This window comes from Mangifera indica, chromosome 10 (assembly GCF_011075055.1).
Source record: "Mangifera indica cultivar Alphonso chromosome 10, CATAS_Mindica_2.1, whole genome shotgun sequence".
Classification (NCBI taxonomy): domain Eukaryota; kingdom Viridiplantae; phylum Streptophyta; class Magnoliopsida; order Sapindales; family Anacardiaceae; genus Mangifera; species Mangifera indica.
Window position 1 is genome coordinate 3,214,192 of NC_058146.1, and position 25,320 is coordinate 3,239,511.

General features: G+C 33.2%; 4 protein-coding genes and 1 non-coding gene across 11 annotated transcripts; 3 read left to right on the plus strand and 2 right to left on the minus strand.

The window, feature by feature from the left end:
• Nucleotides 1–1,764: 1,764 nt before the first annotated feature.
• On the plus strand, nucleotides 1,765–3,148 carry LOC123227803 (protein MEI2-like 2). The gene is made up of 4 exons (XM_044652931.1): nucleotides 1,765–2,378; nucleotides 2,478–2,618; nucleotides 2,755–2,896; nucleotides 2,969–3,148. The coding sequence occupies exons 1-4, from the start codon at nucleotides 1,765–1,767 to the stop codon at nucleotides 3,146–3,148; spliced, it is 1,077 nt and encodes a 358-aa protein (XP_044508866.1).
• A 384-nt stretch (nucleotides 3,149–3,532) lies between these two features.
• Nucleotides 3,533–3,604, minus strand: TRNAP-CGG. Its single transcript has one exon. It is a non-coding gene; the product is annotated as a tRNA-Pro (tRNA).
• Nucleotides 3,605–4,480: 876 nt separating this feature from the next.
• LOC123227889 (squalene synthase 2-like) lies at nucleotides 4,481–10,169 on the plus strand. Of its 7 annotated transcripts, XR_006504568.1 has the most exons (14): nucleotides 4,481–4,939; nucleotides 5,562–5,621; nucleotides 5,927–6,016; nucleotides 6,133–6,208; nucleotides 6,619–6,701; nucleotides 7,196–7,339; nucleotides 7,435–7,539; nucleotides 7,701–7,847; nucleotides 8,355–8,430; nucleotides 8,825–8,913; nucleotides 9,160–9,251; nucleotides 9,333–9,378; nucleotides 9,455–9,658; nucleotides 9,782–10,169. XR_006504568.1 is itself a non-coding variant. In XM_044653013.1 (13 exons), the coding sequence occupies exons 1-13, from the start codon at nucleotides 4,745–4,747 to the stop codon at nucleotides 9,521–9,523; spliced, it is 1,272 nt and encodes a 423-aa protein (XP_044508948.1). In that variant the 5' UTR covers nucleotides 4,481–4,744; the 3' UTR covers nucleotides 9,524–9,757. The 7 variants fall into 7 exon arrangements, 6 of the variants coding, with proteins under 6 accessions (XP_044508948.1, XP_044508950.1, XP_044508951.1 ...); XM_044653013.1 differs by lacking the exon at nucleotides 9,782–10,169 and having other exon boundaries at nucleotides 9,455–9,757; XM_044653015.1 differs by lacking the exon at nucleotides 9,782–10,169 and having other exon boundaries at nucleotides 5,579–5,621; nucleotides 6,619–6,688; nucleotides 9,455–9,757.
• A 45-nt stretch (nucleotides 10,170–10,214) lies between these two features.
• On the minus strand, nucleotides 10,215–13,785 carry LOC123227890 (SH3 domain-containing protein 2-like). The gene is made up of 10 exons (XM_044653020.1): nucleotides 13,585–13,785; nucleotides 12,378–12,500; nucleotides 12,225–12,294; nucleotides 11,968–12,119; nucleotides 11,723–11,824; nucleotides 11,350–11,550; nucleotides 11,175–11,237; nucleotides 10,888–11,040; nucleotides 10,699–10,773; nucleotides 10,215–10,607 (listed from the first exon to the last, which is right to left on the minus strand). The coding sequence occupies exons 1-10, from the start codon at nucleotides 13,642–13,644 to the stop codon at nucleotides 10,491–10,493; spliced, it is 1,116 nt and encodes a 371-aa protein (XP_044508955.1). The 5' UTR covers nucleotides 13,645–13,785; the 3' UTR covers nucleotides 10,215–10,490.
• Nucleotides 13,786–21,686: 7,901 nt separating this feature from the next.
• Nucleotides 21,687–23,143, plus strand: LOC123227191 (GATA transcription factor 5-like). The gene is made up of 2 exons (XM_044651889.1): nucleotides 21,687–22,140; nucleotides 22,228–23,143. Exons 1-2 carry the CDS (start codon nucleotides 21,835–21,837, stop codon nucleotides 22,870–22,872), a joined length of 951 nt encoding a protein of 316 aa, XP_044507824.1. The 5' UTR covers nucleotides 21,687–21,834; the 3' UTR covers nucleotides 22,873–23,143.
• Nucleotides 23,144–25,320: the final 2,177 nt, after the last annotated feature.

Consider the following 25,320-nt stretch of genomic DNA (forward strand, 5'->3'; position numbering starts at 1 on the left):
GATTATTGTGTATTTAAAATTTTTCATTAATTAATATTCTGTTATGGCTAAGACACATAAATAATATTTACTTCATAATACACTAAATATTAATATTTAATTAATTAAATAACAATTACGTTAATATTGGAGTAAACATCAATCTATTTGCACTATGTCTGTAGATTTTAGTATATTAGAAACACTAAACAATACATTGAGGAGACATTTGGTTTGGGTAATGTTTTATTACTAAAATATAAAGATTACCTTGAAGATGGATTACTTAGAAGATTATTGGGTATAAATGATTATTATGTTTGATAAAATTTAGTAAGTATAAATAATTATTGTGTTTGGTTAAAGGTAATAAAAGATTACTAGTAAATTATTTTATTTAAATGTCCTTGAATATAATTATTTTTAAATATTTTTTATATTATTTATCGTATTAATTAAAAATAAATTTATTTTTGTCTCAAAAAATTAATAAATAATAATATAATTATAATAAAATCAAGATTACCTTGATAATCTTTAAATACCTAAGGTGAAAGTAGGAATCAGATTACCACTTATATTACCTGTCACATCAGCATTAGTAATAGAAGATTATTATAATATTTTATTACTAATAAACAAAACAAGGGAATAAAAAATATATTACCAAGATAATATTAAAAAACTCAAACCAAACGCCCCTTGAGATATTTGCTTGCGTACTCGACGGTAATGAATTATTTGTTGATCTATCATAGCTTTGCTATAGTTTTATACATAATCAACCATTATTGTTTTAATAGTTTTTCGAAAGAGGTTATATTTGGCTAATGTCAAACTAGAGTAATTGATGTACAAAATGTTTTAATGATCTCAAGTTTATGAATCACATTTACCATCGTCTTTTAGAAGATTTGTTTCACAAGTATTGAAGTTACTACCTATATGAAATCTTCTTAGTAGGTTAATTTGGTGCATATGTAGCTGATATATACCCATGTGTTACACCAAATTAAGACCAACAAACTTGATACGTGAGATTTATTGTTACCTTACAGTAAGATTATTAAATACTATGATGTTCTTATTGTATTATCTATATCATAGGTACTAATACTATGAACATTTTAAAATTAATTATCATATGTGTTTCTATAGTTTTCACGATCAATCTACATATTGATTCCCTTGCTAAGGTTTTACTAACTTATGAATATTTACTCAAACATACATGTAAATATATACACTTACAAATAAACAATATCATTTGAATATTTAAATATAACTTTTTACGAATTTATATCATCGAAATTATTGATGATTAAACACTAACTCTAGCATTATCATTCACTTTTATTAGTAAATTATGTTTAATTTTTTTATATGTAGTTATTTTACTCTTTTTTTAAAATATCAAAAATTTATCTAATTTTAAAATATTATTTTACGGTGAAACTATTATTTTAAATTATCTAGAAATATATTAAAATTTAAAAAGAATTGTTTGAATTTCTAAAAACCCTATGAAAAATTCATGAGCATCTTTAACATTTTGGAAAATTAAAGTTGACATGTAAACGTACGTTATTTTATAAAGGAAAAATAAATGAGAATCCATGAAAACTTTGGATGGTAATTGTGATTTTTAGCAAACCTTGATGGGCAATACTGTTTTGGCTTTGATCAAATGAACCTAACACATACAAAATCATAGTTCTTATATTTCGTTTGCTAGTTTATCCTCTTTCTCACCGTAGAAAACTAGGGCATTGCATGGTCTGAGTAATGGCCGGTGTTAAGTTACAGAGATCCTTAAACGCAGAAGCTCCGGAGTTCTTTCCCTGTAGCCGAAACAACCAAGTCGATGAAGTTTCTTATTTTGCCTCTTATCTTCAAACTCCCCAAATTTTCTCCTTTCAAAACCCTTACCTTCTCTACCACAGGCCGTCGACTTCATATTCAAACACCCATCTTTCTAGAAACAAAACGGGGTTCGGCGATTTACCGCATGCACCTGCTGATGTAGCTACATCATCAGAATCAGTCCCTTTCTGGGTGAATACACCTGATGAAGAAACCTATTTGACAGTTGATGAAGCGGCGGAGGAGCCACAACTTGGGGTTCAAAACGGTTCTAATTACCATAGAAAAGCTAAAAGAGGGCCGTACGGAAATAGGTTTCTCTGGAGACGAAGGTATAAGCAAGAATGGAGGCTTAGGAGACAGAATGGCGAGGAGGGGGGGTGCAGTCGTTATGGGGATGGTGAAAATTTTTCTAGGTATCCGAGAAATTTACATTACAGGGTTGCGCCGCCCAAGATTAAACATCCTGTGCTTCCTCTTGAGAGTGATGGTCTAAATACTACTGTGATGATCAGAAATATCCCAAATAAATTCACGTATATATGATCGTTCTTTCTCCTCATTCCATGTGGGTTTTTTTCCTCCTGTTTTCTACCATTCACGAGTTTGTTTTGTGCTTTTGCTTTTTTCTTCAGTCGTGAAATGTTGATGAACTTCCTCGACGATCATTGCAAGGTGGAGAATGAAAAGGCTCAAGTTCAGAATTCAGTCACAAAAGACGAAGAACCAGCCCTCGTGTCAGCCTTTGATTTCTTGTATTTGCCAATAGATTTCCAGTAATTAATAATAACTTCATTAAATAACATTTATGCAATCTTTTCGATTCTAGTTGTCATAAATTTACTGATTTCTAATATTAATGCAAGTATGAGTTCATTTACTGCCTGTATATAATTCATGGTGGTGTTGCAGAAATCGCGTGAACAAAGGCTATGCCTTCGTGAATTTCACAACTCCAGGAGCTGCCTGGAAGTTTTATCTTGCATCTCACAATCAACCTTGGGGAGCTTTCCAATCAAACAAGATACGCGAGATTGCCTCTGCCAGACTTCAGGTATAGACTTCATCATTCTTTTTACTGTTGAACAGTCATTTCCGTATTTGTCAATGTCATTTCTATCTACAGGGAAGGGAGGATTTGGTGAGGCATTTTGAGAAGATTTCGTTTCCCTGTGGGGAGAAAGAGGAGTATTTGCCGATATGTTTCACACCGGCGCGCGATGGCTCGAGGGAGAAGGTGAACCAACGCACTGTTGGGAGATGTGCAGGCTCCGTAACCAAATCCTTCTCCAGCTCTGACGGTTGACTTGATGCATGCTTGTTACTGTAACTGTCATTTTCGCTGACATGACTCTCCCGTGTGAACAAAGCTCCTTGTTGGTTCAGTTCTGAGTGTTGTAAATTAGTGTTAGTTTGGTTTAGTTTTCCTGTTTCAGTTCAGTTGGCTGAGAGCTGCCCCGTTCGATTAGGAAGCCGTACGGGGGTGGACCCTGCCACCTGAGCCAGTTGATCATGTTTTCGTAAGGACAGGTTGTGAGTTCCACCCTGAAGATTTGGGGACGGTTGTGATCTAATGGGCAGCTTCTTGTGTGTATTATTAATCCTATGTGTAATAAAACCTATGTCTTTTCCTTGGGTGAGTCGCTGTGATTTTCGAGTGTGAAGGAAAAAAAAAAAAAGGATTAGAATGGGGGTGTTGCGAGAATCGAACTCGCGGCCTCTCGCACCCGAAGCGAGAATCATACCACTAGACCAAACACCCGAGTAGATGTTGATTTAAGCAGCTTCAATATATATACGAGAACCCAACAAAAACCCAGTTTCCTGCAGGGGCCCTTGTGCGTGGCCGCTACCCCTTCAATCCTTTTTTAAAATTTGGCCAATCACATCGATAATTATTGAAATTATAAATATTTATTTATAAATTATTAAAATTAATAAAATAATTAATATTATTTATAATTTTAAAGAGTTTAAAAAATTAATAATTTTCTTTAGATTAATTTTGGTAATATTATGTTTTTTTTCTTTTGGAGCTTCTTCTTCCTCTCTTTTCATTGGTCGGTTTTCTTCTCCCTTCGCTTGTCAGTTTTGGAAACCATAACAATTAGTGTTAGCAAAAGAAGAAAGAAGGAAACTGGCCAATAATGAAATGAAAAAAAAAAAAGAGAGAAAAAAAGATATCATAAAAAAGAAAATATAATATTTTAAAATTTAATTTATAAGTTAATTTTTTAAATTAAAGAAAAATTAGATAATATTTTATTATTTTTAATGTATTTCTACTGAAGATATGATTTTTCACCGGTTACTCCTCTCCACTTTTCTCAATCTTTCTCCTTTTCTATTACACCCATTACTATTAAAATGAGGGCAAATTGTGGAGAAACTAAATGCCAAGTACTTAATGGAAATTCTATGAAGTTTTGTTTGTAAGTGCAATAACATAGGGACTACTTGTGTTCTCTTAAAAGATGTAACCGGAACTGTTAAGTTAGTATTAACTTTGACGGTTTCCGTTAGCCTCTATTAAGTGAAAAGGACCAAAAATAGCAACAATTAAAAATAAATTAAATGAGATATTAACCTTCAAAAATAAAAAAGAGTTTTTTATTTATAACAGGGAAAATGACAAAAATACAGAACATTAGAAAAGATTGGCCATTTGGACGCCATAGCCATGCCAAGCGACAAGTTGTTGGCGCCAGAAAGATTGGGGTCATTCACAAGTTTCAACGAATGTTCTTCATTCTGTAATATTTGTTTGAATCTAAAACCAAAATTTAGATATTAATTTATCATTCGAAATCTACAACTAGACGCCAAATCCTAAGCACAATACGAATACCCACTAATCTGATCGACAGTGTTGTGGGCTTCAATCCGTGAAGAGGGTTGAGAGATGGGAACTTTGGGAGCGGTTTTAAGGCACCCAGATGATTTTTACCCCCTGTTGAATCTGAAAATGGCGGTGCACAATGCTGCCAAGCAGATCCCACCTGAGCCTCACTGGGCTTTTTGTTATACTATGCTTCAGAAAGTCTCTCGTAGTTTTGCTCTCGTAATTCAGCAGCTTGATACCGACCTCAGAAACGCTGTAAGTCTCCTTATATGAGTTATTAGTTGTGATTAATATCGTGTTATAATAATTTTTTTTCCATAATTGTGGCAATTAATATCAATTTTGTTTCGTATTGTGTATTTGTGTGTGCTTATGTTTTGTTGTGAGGTTTGGTGGCTTATTGAGAGTTCTGTATTTTTTATACATAAGAGTATTCTTATTTATACTGAAAGGGAAATGCTGCCTTAATGGAGCCCCGGTAATGTTGATTGAATTAGCGACTCTTTTGAGCCACATCAGTACCAAGGGTAACGTTACCCCCTCAGCCTGATCCAAGTCAATGCGAGGGTGGGAAAGGGGTTAAAGTTCCCCTCGGTATCTTAACAATTTCCTACATCATCATTTTGGAAGCCTGCAATGTGATATTATATTAGACTATTTTAGTAGTATTTAATTAAATAGAAGTTGTAATTTTCATTTCTGGAATGTTATGTTTTTTTATTTGCAGTCTTAATAGCCAGAAAGCTTACGTGTGTTTCACTGCTATTGTTTGTTACTGTGGGAGATGTTCATAAATTAGTTTGTTTTTTATCTTTAGTTGCATTTGCATTGCATCTTTGTTTATAGTGACATCTTAATTCTATTTTTCAAGTGACAGCATTTGTGGATATGCAGGTATGCATATTTTATTTGGTTCTTCGTGCTCTTGACACTGTTGGTACTTTTCTTTTATCTTTGACCTTTTTGATTTCTGTGTGATTTCTTGTATTTTGCTGTCTAGTGTATTAGATTTTCCATATTGAATATTTGATTTAAATGAGATCATTTCAGTCGCTTTAGCTTCTACAGTGATAAATTTCATTTATGTGGATTATGTACACTTGGACTATTAGTTGCAGAAATCTGGAAGAATTTAATTTGTTATTATTACTTTTTGTGTATTATTTTTCACTGCTGCTATGTATTTTATTCAAATGTTGCTGAATGCTTTTTACCCCTTTCACTTATGGCTTTCCATTACAGAGGATGATACAAGCATCCCAACAGAGGTCAAGGTGCCTATTCTCTTGGCTTTTCATAGTCATGTGTATGATTGTGACTGGCATTTTTCATGTAAGTTTTCTCGTATATGATTCATCATGTTACTGTGGTTATATGGTATTAGGTGTTAATTGTCTTAATTGAATCCTGACACACTTTGCTCATTTTATTTCTTTTATTTTGTTAAGGCGGTACAAAGCATTACAAAGTTCTCATGGACCAGTTTCATCATGTTTCAACTGCTTTTCTTGAGCTTGGAAGGGAGTTAGTCTCTTATACTTGCTTTAGCCTAGGATAATCAATTTGAAGAAATTTCTTTTGATATGATGCCCATTTGTATTATTCCTTTTTCTTCCCTGTCTGTTTTTCATTACCATGATAGGATTTTCCAGAGACTTGGTTTTATTTTGAAACAAATTTTATTCTAACAAAAGCGCAATGCAATTGAAGTTGCAATTTATTTTGTAGCAGTTCATACAAGTAAATATAAAGAATCTAAGATGATAATGATTCTTTTGGAAATTCTCAAGGCTAGATTGTTTTGTGATTGTATGCATCCTAACTATGTGGGGGAAAATCTTGTTTGTAAGATTTTTCTGCATCTATTTGCATTCACATATGGTTGCACTAATAGTTTTTGACATTGTTCTTTAACTAGAATTCACATTTTGCAGTTATCAGAAACCAATTGAGGATATTACCCAAAAAATGGGTGCAGGAATGGCAAAATTTATTTGCAAGGAGGTTCGTGAATCATGTAACTTGCTAGAGTAAACTCTTCTAAAAGGCTTGATATTCCTTATTTTCCAAACTGCCCGCAACGCAAACCAAGAGGACAAAACCGACTTTACCTTGAAAATGAAAACAAAAATTAAATAAAATTCAATGTGTAAAATTTTATATGTAGTACTGGATAAGATATAATAATATTCTATATATTATGGTAGAAATGTGGGTAATAGTTGATTAAGTCTTCCAGTCTGGAAAATTTTAGAACAAATTGTGAATTTTCTTTAAAGATTACATTGTTCAACTTCTATCTCTGGTTGTTCTCACAATGTAAAATATGCATAAGGTACGTGGCATTTGTGATAATGGTATTTAGGAAATTAAAGCTTCTGTAAATGAAGTGGTGGAAGCTATTGGATATCCTATAATTTGTTTTACCATATTTTAGACTTAATTTACGAGCTCCTTGAGCCAATTACAGAAAAAGCAATTACACCAATAAACTTTATTCTCATCTTGCAGATTGAAACAATTGATGACTATGATGAATATTGCCACTATGTCGCTGGACTTGTTGGATTAGGCTTATCTAAGCTTTTCCATGCCTCTGGGAAGGAAGATATGGTGCCGGATGATCTTTCGAATTCAATGGGTTTATTTCTGCAGGTGTTTCATTATATGGAGCAACAATGTGTTTTTTCACCAGCTTCAACTTTTGATTTAAAATGCTAAAGCTTGACTGTATGGATCTACAATAACAGAAAGCAAATATCATTCGAGATTACCTGGAGGATATTAATGAGATACCAAAGTCGCGGATGTTTTGGCCTTGTGAGATCTGGAATAAATACGTTAATAAACTAGAGGTGTATTCTCTTTCACATATTTTATCTCTATTTGTAGTTATACCTTCCTCTTTTCACTTTGACTGTGCCTTTTTAATGTTTTAAACTTGATTTAGTTCAGCATTTATAGTTGCATTTGTTTTTTCAAGTTGACTTTCTTAAAATGGTTTTTGCACCCTCAGGACTTAAAGTACGAGGAAAATTTGGTCAAGGCAGTGGAATGCTTGAATGACATGGTTACCAATGCTTTGACACATGTGCAAGATTGTTTCAAGTACATGTCTGTATTACGAAATCCTGCTATATTCCGATTCTGTGCTATACCTCAGGTAGCTGGCTTCTAACTAATGTCATGTCTTATAGAAACATCGGGAAAGTGTTGTATTAGTACTTCAAAATGTTATTGTTATTGAATTTACGTATTGTGACTATTGCATCTTCTGAAGTTGCAACATGATGCCATGTTGTGTGAAGACTTTTTGCTTAAATTATAAACAAAATAATCTTTGTTATTTAGTATGAGTTCTAATTTTTAAGCAAAAAGTATTTTACTGTAGCATATTTTGTTTCTATTGTATTTTCTTTCCTATTGTTACCGTCAAAGGATGCATTCACGAATCATGATGTTTTCGAGTGCTACTTATATTGAAAGTGAAGTTAGTTTACTGAATCCGTTGTTGCATGAGCCATATTGTTTACGGAATGTTCTATTGCATCCAAATTTGATAATATTCATCAAGTTCGTAACATTCAGATTCATTAAGTTTATTCTTTTAATGAATTATGAAGCTTTATAGAAAACTTGTATCAAATTTGATTCATGCTACCATTACCAGGTTATGGCAATCGGAACATTAGCATTATGCTACAACAACATTGAAGTCTTCAGAGGTGTAGTGAAAATGAGACGTGGTAAGATAATTTGAACATTTTTGGCAGTTGAAACTATGGGAGCATCTCGCATATGTAACTGGAAAAAATAATTTAGGTGTCTGCATATCACATGTGCATTAAGTTGCTCCATTTTTCATTACATAGCGTTCCATATCATTCGCATAAGAAGTTGGAAAGCTCATGCTATTTGTGGCTTCTGGATGAAATCACCTATTATCTGTGAACAACTTTCATGTCTTAGATTTTTCAATCACATTGTATAAATCATTCCCTGGTGTTTTTCTTTTTCTTATGTAGGATTCCAGTGGTTGGAATAAAACAAGGGCTTTGGTTCGCTTTTGTTGCCACTGATGTGGCTATGATTTTCTTGTATTAAATCCTAATGGTGTGTTTATTATGTTCATGTTTCTAGGTCTCACTGCTAAAGTCATTGACCGAACAAATAAAATGTCTGACGTTTATGGTGCCTTCTATGATTTCTCTTGTATACTGAAGTCCAAGGTATTATGCTAAGCTAAAATTTAACTTGTAGTCGCCGTTAGTAATGGTCATAATTAGCAACCATGGCGATTATTTTCCCCCTTCACTAACGTAGAGATGCAACATTTGTATATTTTAGGGATAATAATATGAGGTTCACTTGCAAAGGGGGAAAGCTTGAGTGCTGTTTGCATCTATATTGTGGTTGGTGTTTCATTTTTTCGCCTTTATGTTTCACTCACCAAAATCTGTTATGGGTGGTTGTAGATCAAGAAGAATGATCCCAATGCAACAAAAACCTTGAGCCAGATTAATGCTATACAGAAAATATGCATAGATTCTGGGGTCCTAGGCAGAAGGTTGGTAAAAGAAAAAGTTATATTCACATTGAATCGAATCTTCTTATGTTCTGTCTGACAACGTTTTCTGTATTCTACCAGGAAATCTTACATAATCCAAAATGGGCCAAAATACAATTCAACCATGGTAAGTTTTAACAGAACTTTCGACCTTTTGTAGTTTTTTCTGAAGAATAATTTCTGATTATATTCCAATTATGCAGATTGTCCTACTTTTCGTTATACTAGCCATCATTTTCTCATATCTCTCTGCCAACCGAGCAACAAATTAGTGTTAAGTTCAGCTACAGGAATACACTTAAACAAATTCTCTCAGGAATTAAATCTAATTACTCCTTCCCATTCGGCATTCGGCATTCACATGAACTTATTTCTGTGTCCATGGAAGAAGCATATGGGTTATCGAGGTTGTCTTTCTATGTTTTTATACAATGTTTTTGCTGGATTCCGTACATCAATGTTTTATGATTGCTGATTTAAGATCAAAAGAATTGATTCAATTTTAAGTAGTGTTTTTGGTGTTTTTGTAGGCTCTAAAATTGTTGCATCCAAATAAGAACAAGGCTACAATGCTAATCTCTTTCGTGTAGAGCATAATCAATACTGTTTGCCCTTAAATATCTTCAGAGCAAAACACAATTCAGGCTCAGAAAATTTCAGGCTAGGAATTGTTTTACTGGAACCAAACAATTTTTGATGTTTTCAGTGTTATGAAGATGCCTCCCTGAAACTGTGAAGGATGCAGATGAAGTGTTCTATCAATATCAAAAGTTCTATAAATAATTAGAAGTGTCTGTTATTTGACTTGAATAACTCGCAAAAATGTAGATAATGGACTTTTTTCTTATTTGAATTTATATATTCTTGTAAGACCATTTAATTTGAATTTAAAATGTGCTCTGAAAACTGTTATAATTATTCATGCGGGTTAAATTAGTGTGACTGGCGAAAACAGAAAAAGACTGAACAGAAAGCTCACTCATCAATCAACAATTTTCAACAACATATCACAAAAATTCTTATCACGCCCTAGTACCAAAAAATAAATAACACGTGAAAGGCATTTCACATACCAATTGGAACAGAGGGATATCCGAGGGTAGCTATACCACATGTCAAAAGCGCAGTCAGAAGATTGGTTTTCTTATATCTGGGATAATACAAGCTCGAACTTTTGAGTACAAAGTTGGGGCAAAACATACACAAAATCTGCAGAGGCTGCTGACCATTGTTAAAACTTTAGACCACTACGGCCACTTTGCTTGCAAGAACACGATCCCTTCTTTCAATGTATCCAAATGGGAACCATCCTGCTTTTCCTTTGCATTCGCCTTCTGCCCAACCATTGTTTGTCACCTGTCAAGATTGTGATCATTGGATCAATTTTCAACTTTATTCAGTAAAGATAGCATATTAAGACATTGAACATATTAAAGTTGTTGCTAACCTTTCGAATCACCACATAGTCACCGACTGACAAAGTCAGCTCCACATCGGATTCAGCTTGATATGGATACATAACCTACAAGACAAGGTCAAATAAGAAACATATAGCATACAAACAGCCATTTTAAGGATTGTGACAATTTCTTTAGTCATATTTGTACGTAGGATCGAGATACACGTAAATACTAACCTCCCCCAGGAAGTAACCCATGCCATCTGTTGATCCATTATTTGTTTGAGAAGCATATACGCCATTAGCTTCTTCATATGCTGGTGGTCGAGGCATGGGGCTTTCCACACTTGGGCTTGGAGCAGCTTCAATCCGTTGTCGCTCTGATATCATCTAACAATAGTAATAGAGAACACAGATTAGAATCATAAGCTGATGCAGACAACTACAGGACAAGTTAAAAGTGAAATCAGATTTTAAGTGCAGGCTAAATATGCCCAAATGGAAAAGATAACGTGACTTAATACCTCGCTTTCAAGCTGATCAAGTATCTGAAGTACTCTCTGATGATATGTGCGCTCTGCTTCAACCTTTATTACAATATTAAAATGACAGGATAGTTTCAAAATGTTTTTCTATAATATATAATCCAAAATTATAAAAATTGTACAAATGACAACAATAGAGGGAAATTTATACTACCATAGCAATAAGTCGCTGGAGAGTCAGCCTTTGTTGCTGAGATTCAACAGCAGCCATCGCTGCAGCAGCTTCCTTCCCCAAGATTGCCATGTTTGACTTCAAATCATGCAGTTTTGCTTCTGCAATTTCCAATTTCATAGCAAGCTCAGGATTGCCTGGTATTTCTCTAACTTTAACTTGTCGTTTCGAAACTTCAATAGCCTAACTAGGTTTAAGAGGTGTAACAACAAGAATGAGGATAATTCTTCTAAGGAAATTACAAAGAAATGAAAACAAAAATTTGAATCAAAATAACATACACAACCAAGTAAATCATAAAATCAGAACAATATTCTTTTTAATAACTAAGTTGCATACTCATAATATAAAATACCTGAGCTTCAGCTTCTTGCCTCATTCTGTCATAACGTTGAGCAAGATGTCGGGCATCTTCCAATGGAGCTCCCATTACCATTGCTCTCAGTGGCTCTGCAACCTAAAAATCAAAACATTCAATGCCACATGAAGAATAAAATTAAAAGGCCTGTGAAAATCGGAAGGAGTTATTAAAAAATACATATAATTAAGTGTAATTGTAAAACAAAAAAGTATTCAAATGTTTTGATTGTTTGGATAAACCTGTGTGCCAAGAGCTTTTAAGAGATTCCCACGCTCCTTCTCCATTTGAGCTCGAGCTCGTCCATAATTCAGTGCAGCTTTTGATAATGTATTACCACTGGTACAGGTATTTTCAGAACCATATTTCCTGCTATCCTCAGACAACTTTGTTCCTGACAAAAAAATGAAAAAAATTACATTGATGGAAAATGTTAAGTCCATGAAATGAAACTCACAGTCAAATATTAAAGATTGACATTAAAGTTTAACCAAAAGACCTATTTCCACTTGTTTGGATCCCGTAACAATATATCCCTCAACACCACGAACCATATCCCTTTGAAAATGCTGATAAAAGAAATTGAACCTTTAGGAATTAACAGGGGAAAACAGAAATAGAAGAGCACTAATCAACAGGAGGACAATGCAACCTTGCCAGCACGTGTTGAGATGTAAAGTCTCTCAAGTCTCTGATGTTGGTGGAGTTCTGCCTCATCAGTTATAACATTGTCTGAACCTCCATAGCCCCCAGCCCCAAATTGTTTGAGGACAGCCTGAAGTAAAACTTTGTCTAATTAACACACTAGTTTCAAGCATAGAAAAAAATAAATGGGAGGAATAAAGGTCATTAAACAAAATATACGTCTTACTTAAGACAGCATATTATTACAGACAGATTAAGTCGTTGGTTGCGAAAAAACAGAAGCAAGGATACTGATCACAGTGGGTCTTCAAAATCATTGGTCAAGATCAACAAACACATGAAAAATGTATTAGGTGTAACATATATGGTGACAAGCATCACTAGCAAACATAAACCAAGATTCAGTGTTTCTATGTAAAATGAGCAGATTTATTACACTACAATTTTTACACAGACGGTTACTAGTAGTCTTAAAACTAATCCCTATATCCCTATCCAACATTACCTGTAATATCACAAAGCCAATTCTTTCACAAATGATGATTTGTTTGTTCAAGTAATGGACAATGAAGCCATACTATAGCTTCCATATGATGACTACATACCCTGCTTCACCACTGGAAATGGCGTCAGTGCTACTGGCTATGGTTGATTGGGCTCAAAAACCAGCAGCCGTACAGAAAGTTTTCATCCAGAAGGGAAAAAATGCTTTATTTGCTGATTATCCCTACTGCAAATCATTACACAAAGAACCTACATTCTCTTACTAATGCCGCAACGCAACCACACTGATAACAAAGTAAATAAATCTCCTAACAGCCACGAAACACAATTGCAACAAATGAATTCTCAGGTAAGAGCATAAATATATCTGCAATAACAAATTTATAATAAAAAAATCTCTGCTTCCACTATTTAAAATCATTTGATAGATCCAAATTAGACCTAAACGATATTCCCCGAAATTAACAGAGCTAAAAGCCACAGCTAATCACAACCTTTTCAAACATCAAATAAATCAACTAAATGGAACTAAAAATAAAACAGTAATGCATCAACGTTTGACAAGATCAGAGATGATAAGCTACGAGACACAACCGGAACTGGATCTAAATGAAATTTTGAAGAAGAAATTAAAGTGTAATAAAACATTAAAAACTAATTATTCGTATATTTGTTTATACGGAGATGGAGAAGGGAAGGAAGAGAGGGACCTGTTGTTGCCTGGCGACTTGTTCTCTCAGCTTCGTGGCTTGTTTTCTGATTGCCTCCATTCAATTCAGAAGCGAACAGAAGTTTTGTATTTTAATCTTAATTATGATTTGAATTCTCTGAGCTCGAGGACGACCTGAGAATTTTAATCTTTAAATTGAAACCAGTTTGTGTCTCGGAGTCGTTCCATTTTTAATTTTAACATTTTGAAAATTAGACGATACAGCTCTGTTATTATGCGGCCGTTCTCATTTATCTTTTTATGAGCTCTTCTCCGCAACATCCATCTTAATAATCTCTATCGGCCAAAGGACCATACCCCTACCAAGGTTTGCAGAAATGACAAATTTTTACCTTTAAGTTTCAAAAAGTCAGATTTGACCCGTTAACCGCTTTTGTTAGTAAATTTTGTTAAATGAAAATATAAAAATGTCATTTTGTATATATTTTTTATTTTTCTTTCTATTCTCTCTTTTCCTCTTTATTCTTTTTATTTTTATTTATTCTTTTTATTTTTCTACTTTACCTTTTCAAAAGTTGTGGGGTGAATGAGCAGGGCACTAAGAAAGATGATTGGGAAGGAGAGATAGTACTAGAGAGGGAGACATATCATTGGAAGATTACCAGAGAAGACATCTGTTTGTCAAAAAATTATCACTAAAAAGTTAAAATTGTAGGGGAAATATGATTTTTTAAAACTTAAACATGAAAATAGTTAGTTTTTAAAGTTAAAAAAAAAAGATAATTATTTTTAATATCATTGATTAAATAATAATTTTATTCATAAAATTAATTTTGTTAACTTTAATAATTTATGGATGAGTATTTGAGTTTTTGAAACTTAACAAGTACAAGTTGCGAATGGGCTAAACCTTGGGGGGGAATTAGTCTTTTGGCCTTAAAACACTCTAAAATGTGAAGTACCAACAGCTTGTTAAGGCAAAAGCATCTTATAATCCAAGAAAAAACATAATGGAAAGAAACACATATTCCATTAAGGGAAATATATAAGCAAACATTACCTAGATAGTGGTTAATTTGGGTTGAAATTGATGCATATTTCTCTAGGGCTTGCTTCAGATAATATCTTGTAAGCTTCGCTATATGTAAAGTGATCAAATTTCCATATTGCGTCTTTGGTGAAAAGTTGTATCTTGCTTTTAAGTTCTTTCTAATTTCATGTTCTGTACTGCTGTACATAATTCTATTGACAAATACTCATGGCTAGTATCATGTGTAGATGTGTAAAAGGCCAAAACAGTATTCCCCACCCAAGTTTTAGCCCAATTTTAAAGATATATTCATAGTAATTCAAAAATATATTCTTGTTTATAAGGTAATTTCTGTTAAAATTTTCTATTAAAGGTAAGAGTAAAACTGTCATTTTAACGCTAATATTAAAAAATATATTATTTTATTTTATTTGTCCCCTAGGTTTTAAAATTTGACATTTCACGTCAGTCCTCAACTCTGAAAAATCATCATTTTTCCTTTAGGGTTTAAAATTTTTAGGGTTTTTTCTCTGGCTACCGGAGTCAACTTTCCCCACCCATCTTTCTTTGGCGACTGAAGAAGGAAAAGACGACCGCCCAGACGCTTGAGTGATGTCATGTGATTCATCGATCTCAACCATGATGACGGGGAAATGAGGTCGAACGACTTTGAGAGATGTTGAGGCGATGATGATAGATGCCAAGGAGACGAATCGCACAAAAGGAGAGACAATTTCCGCGAAAGATGGGGAGATGCTAGCCAAGATTCGTTGCCTTCCAAGTATCGAACAAAAGATAGGTGGTCTGGAAGAAGGGAGAGAGATGGTCCAACAGTGTTGGTTGTCAGAGAGGGAGAGGTTTTGCTAGAATATCAAAACCTAGGGAGAAAAAGTGAATTTTTAAAAACTTAATTCTGGGAAAACAATTTTTACCTTTATTTCTAACAAAAGTTAGTTTATGAATAAGTGTTTAGATTTTTCATCTGTCACGGATATACTTTTGAAATTAGGCTAAAAATTGGATGGGAGATAGTCCTTTGGTCCATGTGTAAAATAATGTTCAACTTGGGTGCATAAATAATTGCAATCTCGAATGCCATTTGTGGAAGGCAATGTGCAATGTTACTGACTGCTACTGTTTCCTCCATGATCCAATATCCATATTTCACTCAAACATAATTATTGTGAAAGTAATCTGAACCAATCCAACAAACCCATATGTAAATATATATCAATGCACTCACTGATTCATTTTAATGGTTTCACCATTTACAGAAATGGTAGCTCAAACACTGAAGCAGATATTCTATGCAGGTCCCTTACATTCCATTAGAGTCATTGCTCATATCAGTATATGAAAAATTTGTAAATCACATGTACAATATATCTTTTTTTATTACTCATGCAGATGTTTTTCAGGGTTTCTCTTGATAAGGGCTACAGCAGGTTCTTGCTGGCTTTTTCTTAGCTTCATCTTTCTTCTAGATGTGTTTCAGCTGACAACTTCTTCCAGAAATGTGGGGTTTCATCCGTGAACTTCTCTTTGGTTCTTGATGTTGTGTTTTTCCATTATTTTAGTGAATGGGTTGTGGTATTTTTGGTGTTTCACGGGTTTACATTGTGTATATGGGAGATAGAAGCTTTGATGAGTCTCAGCTGACTCGGAATTTATACCATGAGATTCTCTCAAATATTCTTTGAAGGATTTTCATCTAACTCCTCTTTGTTATAATTCATCTTTTCTTTACTTCTTCTTTATTATTATTATTTTTTAAATTGTGTGAAATGTTGAATTTCTGCATGGTGAAAACTGGAAAGCAAGTGTATAGTACCCATTTTCAAGAACCCAATTTTCAATTTTTACATGTTTTAATTTCCTTTTCAAAGAGATTAAAGTTTGAGGACTAGAAAAAAACAATAATTAGTGAGCAGGTGGTTCTGGCGCTTCCGTAGTGGCTGATTGGTTGCAGCTTAGTACTGGTGGAGTGGCCTTCATCTTGAATTTGTATTATGCTGATTGAGACCTCATTTTAGCAATAAACACAAATTAACAAATTCTTATATAAATTTGACAGCGATGAAGCTGCAATGGAACCAATTCTGTTCAGCTACAAGCAACATCATATGGCTTAACAGCTATCAAAATATTTTCGTTGCTTAAACTCAACTTTGATGCATTGACTTGCTTAAAGTTATAGTAAATTAGGTGTATTGATTAAGGCTGTGTCTTGGGTGTTATAAGGAGGATGGTATTCGCTCAATAGGTTAGTCTCATAAAGTCCAAGATGCCCCACTTAATCATCGAAATTTTGTGGCTCTTACTTTTGTTGTAAGTTTCAAGGAATCATAAAATCATGCAAGGATTATATTCTATGATGTCCATCCGTGGCCTTGATTAAGCTTGGTCATCATAGACTAACTCTGCATTGATTAGGAGATCTGAACCTAGTTTTCCAGAAACTTGTCTAATTGGGTTAACATTCGCTCATTTTTCTTATCATGAACTGCTTGGGAAGAGGACCAGTTAATTCTAGAACTTTTTTTAACAGGAAAATTATTGGTTCATGCTGGTACATTCAAGGGTGTGAAGCTAACTTTGGAAAGCTGAACACTAATGATAGGGTTGAGTTTTATCTCCTCGAGATGCTGTTGGCCACAGTACTCACACAGCATCTACTGCAGCTGGTGCTCTACTAAAAATTGCGAGCTTTATGGGACTAAAAATGTTTAGGAATGAAGATAATTCAATCAAAGTTATGAAAGTGTCTAAATATTTTTGCAGTAAGATAGTTGTATTCAAATGAAGTCCTGCAGCCGTTAAATTTTAAATCAAATATATATATATATATATATATATATATATATATATATATATATATATATATATATTTGCTTATATATCATTGGGATGTAGAGCTACTCTGTAATCAACTTTGTGCTATATAAACGTATTAATTTTTTTTGTCAAATAGGGTCAAGCATTTTATGCCAGAAGATGGACATGAACAGGTTTTACCCCATTGTGTATGTAGAAGATATTTCAGCCCTTGATGCGGATGAAGACAGTGCCAGGAAAAGTACCTTTCTGTTTTCATCCTGCTGGCACGAAAGCCATGAAAACAGCCTTGTTGACAGTAGAGAATTCATATTCTAATTGTGTGTACTTTTAACAGTACTTGTGATTCTGGAACCCTGAATGCCGCTTCAGCCAGAAGCAAAGTGGTTATTTGTCTTCATTCCACTCATTCCTGATGCTTTTACCACTCTTTCCTGCTCCTCTGAAGGATGAATATGACCAAATTATAGCTCCTGAGGGAGCTCCTCACAGGCAGGCATTTGACTGTGGAGGTGGTCATGTCAATTGTAATAAAGCCATGGATCCTGGATTAACATATGACATGGGAATATCAGATTATGTTTGTTTCTTTTGTGCAATGGCATATAATTATTCTGCCAATAACTCAATGACTAAAGCTCACACCATATGCTTTAAATCAACTAGATTCGTTGTCCATCTTCATTTGCTTTCTATCACCATTCCGGAGCTTACGAAAAACTTAACTGCATCAAGAATAGTAACAAATCACTATCAAAGGATACTTTGAGTGACAAAGAAGAGAGATTTCAATCATGAGAGTAAGAGTTCAAATCCCTTTCAATAACATTTCAGTTTTAAACTTCAGCGGCGGTCTAACTCAAGTAAAATTACCTCCTTACACACTCATTCGAAAATCTGCACTGGGAAAATGTCACTGGCTGTACCATGTTTCATTGATAGTTTAATAACTTTTTGCTGTATTCTTCAATATAAACATGTTGATTGCATGAGTTAGCAAAACAATAAAAATCAGGACATGCTATAGTTATAATAAGAAGCAGCCAGGAACTATGAAATTATTGTACCAATTTCTTTAGCTTTTGACTTCTTGAAGATTCTATTATCTCCTTTATTCACTCTCTGTTCTTCTTTACAAAAGTTCTAGCTTTATATATTTCTCACAATCATATCGTTTTTATGCCACTTGATCAATAATGATGACATATTATTTATATACTTAATCTAAAAATATATATACATAGTTTTATTGTTATCAAAAATACACTAAAGTCAAACTTGTGGATGACCATTGCCAGAAAAAAACAAGGTGTGGATAATGTCAATTGCAAGGCATTGCCAAATTGTCATGCCAGGTGGGTCCTTCGGCTTTGCTTACACCATACACCAGAAGGCAGTTTAGCCCTGCAAGATTGCTTATCTATGAAATAAATAAATAACATGTTGTGTATGAAAGAAGTCAGTTTTTAGATTTTATATTTCAAAGAATCAGCTGGTTTTGTTTGTTGAGCAACCTGCAACCCACACCCACATATTTTATAACAGATTCATTATTTCTTATGCGAGAGTTTAGTCCAAATTCTAAACCAAAAAGCTACCGAAATTTAAAACTATATCTAATTATATGATAATATATTATTTATATATTTAATTATATAATTAAAAATATGTTTATATAATCTTATTGTTGCTGAAAATATTATCAGTATTGAAAAAAAGAAGTTGGGTAGCTTTGGAAACTTGAAAGGTTGTCGATTTCCGGGATCTTTCCTACCTTAATTATGTAACAACAATCAATTAATATTTACTTGGGTCAGTCTCAAGTCATCCTGTTTGTCTGTTGCTTACCTTTTACATAATCTATGTTGTGTAAAATAATGGAACTAAAACTCTAGGAACAACTAACAAGAGCCATGCTCGTGAGTGTACCAAACCATGGATTGTCGTTTTGCTAATCGTAGCATTGTTTTTTCAACGCAAAAAGACTTGTTCTCACCTAAAGGTTAATTTTAAATTTATTTTTATTAATATTTTAAATTTTATTTATAAATAAAATTTTATTAAAATTAAGGATAAAATTATTATTTAATAAAAAATTTAAAAATTAAAGTTTTATTATATTTTTTAATTTAAAATTATAATAATTTCTCTTATTCAAAATTTAAAAAATGATTTTTTTTAAAAAAATTTTTTCTCTTTCTCTCTAGTAACTTTTTTTGTTGTAGTCATTATTGGCTAAAGGAAAAGGAGTAAAAACTAGTAGATGATTGGAAAAGAATGAGTTGTCGGAGAAAAAAAAATAAAAAAATAATTATTTTTAAAATTTTAAATATGAAAATTATTAAAATTTTTAATTGAAAAGAAGAAATATGATAAAATTTTATTTTAAAATTTTTTTATATAATAATTTTACTCTAAATTTTAATTAAAAATTATAATAGAATTTGACTTAAATAAGATTTTAAATTTTTAAAAATTAATTTACATGAGCTTGGGATTACAGTTGAAAACAAATCTTTTGTTTTTTTTTTTTTTTTTAATCTTAAACGCCCATTGCCGCCATGTGCTCTTTCCTCGAGCATCTGTTAGTCTTTATCTCTCAAGCGGTCGGCTTACTAATTCTAAATTTCTAAATATTCATTTAATCAAAATTATGTTATTTTATCATTTAGAAAAATATATAATAATTTGAAGGGTTCAGAGCTAATCATTTAATTTTTGAACAAAATTAATATTTTCTTAAAAAATAAATGTGTCTGTGTCCAGCCAAGCACCATGAATTGTTAGTGCAACACGATTACCATGCTCCATTACGTGGAGCACTTAGCTGGAATATGTATTTAATACGACGTCATCAGACCAAACCAACTTGCACCTACGCGATCTAATGGTTACTTCCTTCTTTCCGAAATATTTACCCTTGGATTAATCTATGTTGAAGTATTTAGCCGTTGGATTTTTCACGTGAAGCTGTAGAGAGTCGGGATGGCTTTCCACTTTGAGCAGGAATGGACGCGAAGGATAAGTCACAGAAGATGGCGAGATTAACGCGGTAAAACAATCTTTTTTTTTGTAATTTAACGGAAACTTTAAGGTCAGTTTTGGAATATCAAGAAGCAGAAAATTGAAATTAACCAAAAAAAAAAAAAAGAAAAAAAGAATTGGCGGCGGTTTCGCGTTCGGTTGACTTTTGAATAATCTTAGCGCCATTTCTCCTTTAATTTAGACGAGTCCGTTTGTGGGACCCAGTGATTCACACGGTCGAATCACCGGTAGGGAAGTGAATGTGACAATCAAATTTAAACGAGCTGGTAATTCAAATTTTGAATTTCAAATTTGTTTTTATAAAATGATTAGACTTGGAAAGTTTCCCCCAAGACCAACAATTCGAATAGATTTTAATATTCTATTAAGAATAAATCCAATCAGAATAAGATGCTTCGATAATAAACCATAGGTAAAATATTGTGATATGCAAAAAAAAAAAAAAAAATTTGATACACATAAGTTTTAGTGTATATTTCATCTATCTTTATGGTTGATATGAATTATAAATTTTTAATTTAAAAGTGTGTTTGATTTAAATGATAAAGATTTCATTCACATTCGATAAATCTTTTGTCATTCATCAAAAAACAACACTAAAAAAAAAGGTGTTAAATATAAAGAGACATCATTATATAAGATAAAGTGACCGTTATTTACTAAAAATTAATCAAAAAATTTTAAAACCCTCAATAAAATTTTTTTTTTAAAATTTAATTTTAAGAAAAATTATTAATTTTTTAAATTAAAAAATTAATATAAAATCTTATATTTTTTAATATCATAATTAAAATGATGAGTTTCTCATATAATGAATAAATTTTAATAATTTATAAATAAATTTTTAAATTTTATAAATAAGAGTTTAAACCCACGTGGGAATAAGACGTTTGGCTAATTTCCAATATCTTCCACTTGTAAGTCTGATTTCAAAGTCAATTTAAAAAAAAAAATAAATAAATAAATTGGTTTTGTTTGTATGGAATAGACTGTAGACCAAACCTGGAATAAGATTAGTCAAGAATGGGAAAAAAAAAAAAAAAAACCAAATGGATTTGGTCCAAACAAACCCAACCTATCAGCCCCGACTAAAAAGACATGCAGATTTTCTATTTTTCATAACAAATAAAAAAATATATTTCAAATTCAAAAGATTAAAAGTTAAATCAAACCATAAAACAATAAAAAGATAAATAAAGTAAAAGTGGTAGATAATGAGGAGACAAGCTATTAGCCTTCATATCAGTGCTTCGTCTCAACTAACTCATAGCCTATCGAACTCTTAATTTTTACTCTCCATCTTCTTCTCCAAAACCCTCAAATTTTCTCTGAAAATTTCCCTTCTCTAAAATAATTCTATTTTGTTGTGGACATCATAGCATGGAGTTGTGCATGGGATTTGAACGAGCTTTGAAATCTAGTTTACGTAGAGAACTCTCCTTGAAATCCACCCACCTTCACCACCAACAAGTTGTTTTCTTTGATAATTTGGGGTGTGTTTCTTGTGATGATTTCTCTGTTGATGATCTTCTTGATTTTTCCAACGAAGAATTTCAAGAATTTGAAAATGAAAAAGACACCCTTTCTGTCGATTCTCAAGACCGTGTTGATGATGATAATAACTCTAACTCTTCCTTTGTTTCTTCTTCTGACCAGTCCCTTCTCACCGATGAACTCGTTGAACCGGTAACTTTTCCTTTTTTTTTTTTGAGTTAAAAATTAGTTTATTTTTTCATTAGAAAATTAAAATGAAAATCCTTTTGTATTTTTTAGGTGGATGAAATTGCAGAGCTTGAATGGGTTTCCAGGTTCGTTGATGATTCTTCACGTTCAGAACTCTCTCTTTTGTACCCAAACTATGGAGAATATGGCGTTGAACCGGTGATAAAACCGGTTTTGGATCGGACTTTGTGTTTTCCGGCGTCATTTCCTTCCAAAGCCAGAACCAAACGGCCTAGACGCGCCACCCGGGTCTGGTCACTCAGCTCATCACCACCTAACGAGTCATCAATTTCTTCTTCGTCTTCTTCCGGGTCAACCATTACCAGCCCGGTTCAAACATCAGAGTTGTACAACACTTTTATCGAACCGGAATTGAAAAAACCGAAGAAGAATCCCGCGGTTCAAAGTGGCGCTAGTGGAGGATTATTTCAACGGAGATGCACCCATTGCCAGTCTCAAAAGACTCCCCAGTGGAGAACCGGTCCGCTCGGTCCCAAAACGCTGTGCAATGCATGTGGGGTCCGGTTCAAGTCAGGTCGGTTGTTTCCAGAATATCGGCCGGCTTGTAGCCCGACTTTTTCAGGAGAAATTCACTCAAATAGTCACAGAAAAGTTTTGGAAATGAGGAGGAAGAAGGAAATCAGTGGACCGGAGGTGGGGTTTAGCCATAGGTCCACAGTTTTTGAAGGTTCTTAGACTAGGCGTAGGCGGAAATAAACCTTAGGTTCAAACCGGCTTGAACCGTTTTAATGTTAGTAGGTATAATTAATTAATGAATTAATTAAGGTTAATCATAGTTTATTAGGCATGTCACGGTATTGTAGGGAGGTTTTTGTTGTGTCTTAAGACTATTTTTGGATTCATTCGTGGGAGTCATGAAGAGAGCTTAATGTATAATATTGATAATGCTTTCTTTAGGGTCCTTTTTCAATTTCATCTTTTTGATGAAGCAATTTGCTTTTGGTAATATTTTCTCAATTTTAATTTAATATTTATAAAATTCAACATTTTTTAATACTGTCTTGACTTTTGAACGGAGATCCATAAAGCATAATTATATTTATTTACACAAATTTTGATTATTTTTATTGGTGTTTATTGGATTTTAACATATAAGGGTAGGTATGTATTGAATAATTTTATACATAAATAAGGATGTATTATTATGATAAAATATTATATAGTTATATTGTGACATATTATTATTTATATATAAAATTGTTATATAATTTATTAAGATATTATAAAATTATATATATTAATGTGATTGAATAATTTTAAATTGAAAATAAAATAATGACTAAATGATTATTTCTCATCCAAGTTTAAGTGCTATCACAGAAATACACCCATGAGGTTTGAAAAACTCAAAATCTTACCTATCTATTAAAAATTTCAGTTAAAGTTAAAAGTAAAACTGTATTTTAACAAAAAAAACTAAAGTTTTATTTCTTTGGCCCCTCTTAGCTTAAAAATCTCAGAATTTAGCTCCCACCTGAAGTTTGAAAAATTAAAATTTCCCCCTTAGGGTTTGCAAATTAAGATCAGAATTGCTGAAGATGGCCGTCTTCACTCTCTCCCGGCTCAACTCTCCCTACCGATCACTTCCTAGCCACCAGATTTCCTAGGATGAAGATGAAATCGTATTAATTGAAGTGTCTTTGTCTCGGACAAAGACGACTGTCGGAGGTCTCAAACGGAGACGACGTGGCCGTCTGAGACCATCAACAATCGCCTTTGTTCGAGACGAAGACACTCTGATGAAGACGATTTCGCCTTCGTCGGAGGAAATAGTTTACGCCAGTGGCTGAGAAGTGATTGACAAAGAGAGTTGAACAGGGAGAGAGAGCCAACACCATTGGAGACAACCATCTCCAGTGATTCCGACCTTGATTTGCAAACCCTAGGGGGAAAATTTTGATTTTTCAAATTTTAGGTGGAGGTTGAATTGTAAGATTTTCAAGTTGAGGGGGGGACATGTAACAAAACTTTAGATTTTTAAAATTTTTTATTAAATAACTATTTGACCCCTAACCATAACTGTGGGTGAGATTTTGGATTTTTCAAACCTCATTGTATATCTTTGGGACAACACTTAAACTTGGGGGTGAAATAGTCCTTTGGCCTAAAATAATATTAAATTATATTAATTCAAATATTTGTTTACATGTCATTGCTCAAAATACAATGGGCATTGACATAGAGTTTGATGATTGAACTGCTCAAATTTAAAGGATGGGAAAGAAGGGGTTGTTTCTATCTTTGAATGTGTTGCTGCTTTCAAGGGGAGGAGCCTTTGAAATGTTCAAAAACAGTTTACAAAGTTTTAAATGTGTTGATGGTGTTGGGTAAAGCATTGAATAACACTTTACAAACTTTGTGGGTCAGGTAAAACATTAAATAATTAAAATTATGTCAGCGTTAAGAAAGTTAGAAAGAACACTAAAACAGCAATGCTAGACATTTTTTCTTTAAAAACTCAATTGGGTGTTGTCATGTTAAACGGTGAGAATCATTTAAATATGGGAAAAGGACTATTTCCCACCCAACTTTTAGGCCATTCTTAAACCTACATCTACAGGAGATGAAAAACCCTAATTTTCACCCATAGACAAACTTCTGTTTATTTTTTCTGTTAAAAGAAAAGGTAAAATAGTTATTTTATTGTTTATATTAAAAAGTTATAAAGTTTATTCTCTCTGCCCCCCCAGGTTTTAGAAACTAACATTTCACCTTTACTTAAAGTTTTTAAACTTTGAAAAGTAATATTTTTACCCTCAAACCTAGGGTTTCCATATTTTTTAAAACTTAGTCGCCCCCTATATCTTTCAAAAATAGCAGTTTCACTCTCATTATTTAACTTCATCTTCCGACGTCGTTTCTGCCCTCATCTTTCTCCTAGTGTGACGACGATGGTGTGATGAAGAGACGAAGATCTCTTCGTCTCACCACCGTGCGACGAAGAGGTCTCTCTTCGTCGCTCCACCCAGACGAAGAAGGATGACACATTGTCGTCTTTGGTCGCTCGTCGTGTCATCCAGACGTGACAACAAAGGACGACGAAGCGTCGTCCTTCGTCTATTTTTCTAGATCTAGACGACTCTGGGCGACAAAGGGTTGTCCTTTGTAGTCAGAGATGGGAGA

Excerpts from the sequence above, each read along its gene's own strand:
- LOC123227803 (XM_044652931.1), top strand. The coding sequence starts at position 1,765 with ATGGCCGGTGTTAAGTTACAGAGATCCTTAAACGCAGAAGCTCCGGAG. Across the intron at positions 2,379-2,477 it reads AATATCCCAAATAAATTCAC|TCGTGAAATGTTGATGAACT; the intron begins GTATATATGATC and ends TTTTTTCTTCAG. Across the intron at positions 2,619-2,754 it reads TATTTGCCAATAGATTTCCA|AAATCGCGTGAACAAAGGCT; the intron begins GTAATTAATAAT and ends GTGGTGTTGCAG.
- LOC123227889 (XM_044653013.1), top strand. The coding sequence starts at position 4,745 with ATGGGAACTTTGGGAGCGGTTTTAAGGCACCCAGATGATTTTTACCCC. Across the intron at positions 7,848-8,354 it reads GATTCTGTGCTATACCTCAG|GTTATGGCAATCGGAACATT; the intron begins GTAGCTGGCTTC and ends TACCATTACCAG. Across the intron at positions 8,431-8,824 it reads TGTAGTGAAAATGAGACGTG|GTCTCACTGCTAAAGTCATT; the intron begins GTAAGATAATTT and ends TCATGTTTCTAG.
- LOC123227890 (XM_044653020.1), bottom strand. The coding sequence starts at position 13,644 with ATGGAGGCAATCAGAAAACAAGCCACGAAGCTGAGAGAACAAGTCGCC. Across the intron at positions 11,551-11,722 it reads GGCAAGAAGCTGAAGCTCAG|GCTATTGAAGTTTCGAAACG; the intron begins GTATTTTATATT and ends AAACCTAGTTAG. Across the intron at positions 10,774-10,887 it reads TGGGTTACTTCCTGGGGGAG|GTTATGTATCCATATCAAGC; the intron begins GTTAGTATTTAC and ends CTTGTCTTGTAG.
- LOC123227191 (XM_044651889.1), top strand. The coding sequence starts at position 21,835 with ATGGAGTTGTGCATGGGATTTGAACGAGCTTTGAAATCTAGTTTACGT. Across the intron at positions 22,141-22,227 it reads CCGATGAACTCGTTGAACCG|GTGGATGAAATTGCAGAGCT; the intron begins GTAACTTTTCCT and ends TGTATTTTTTAG.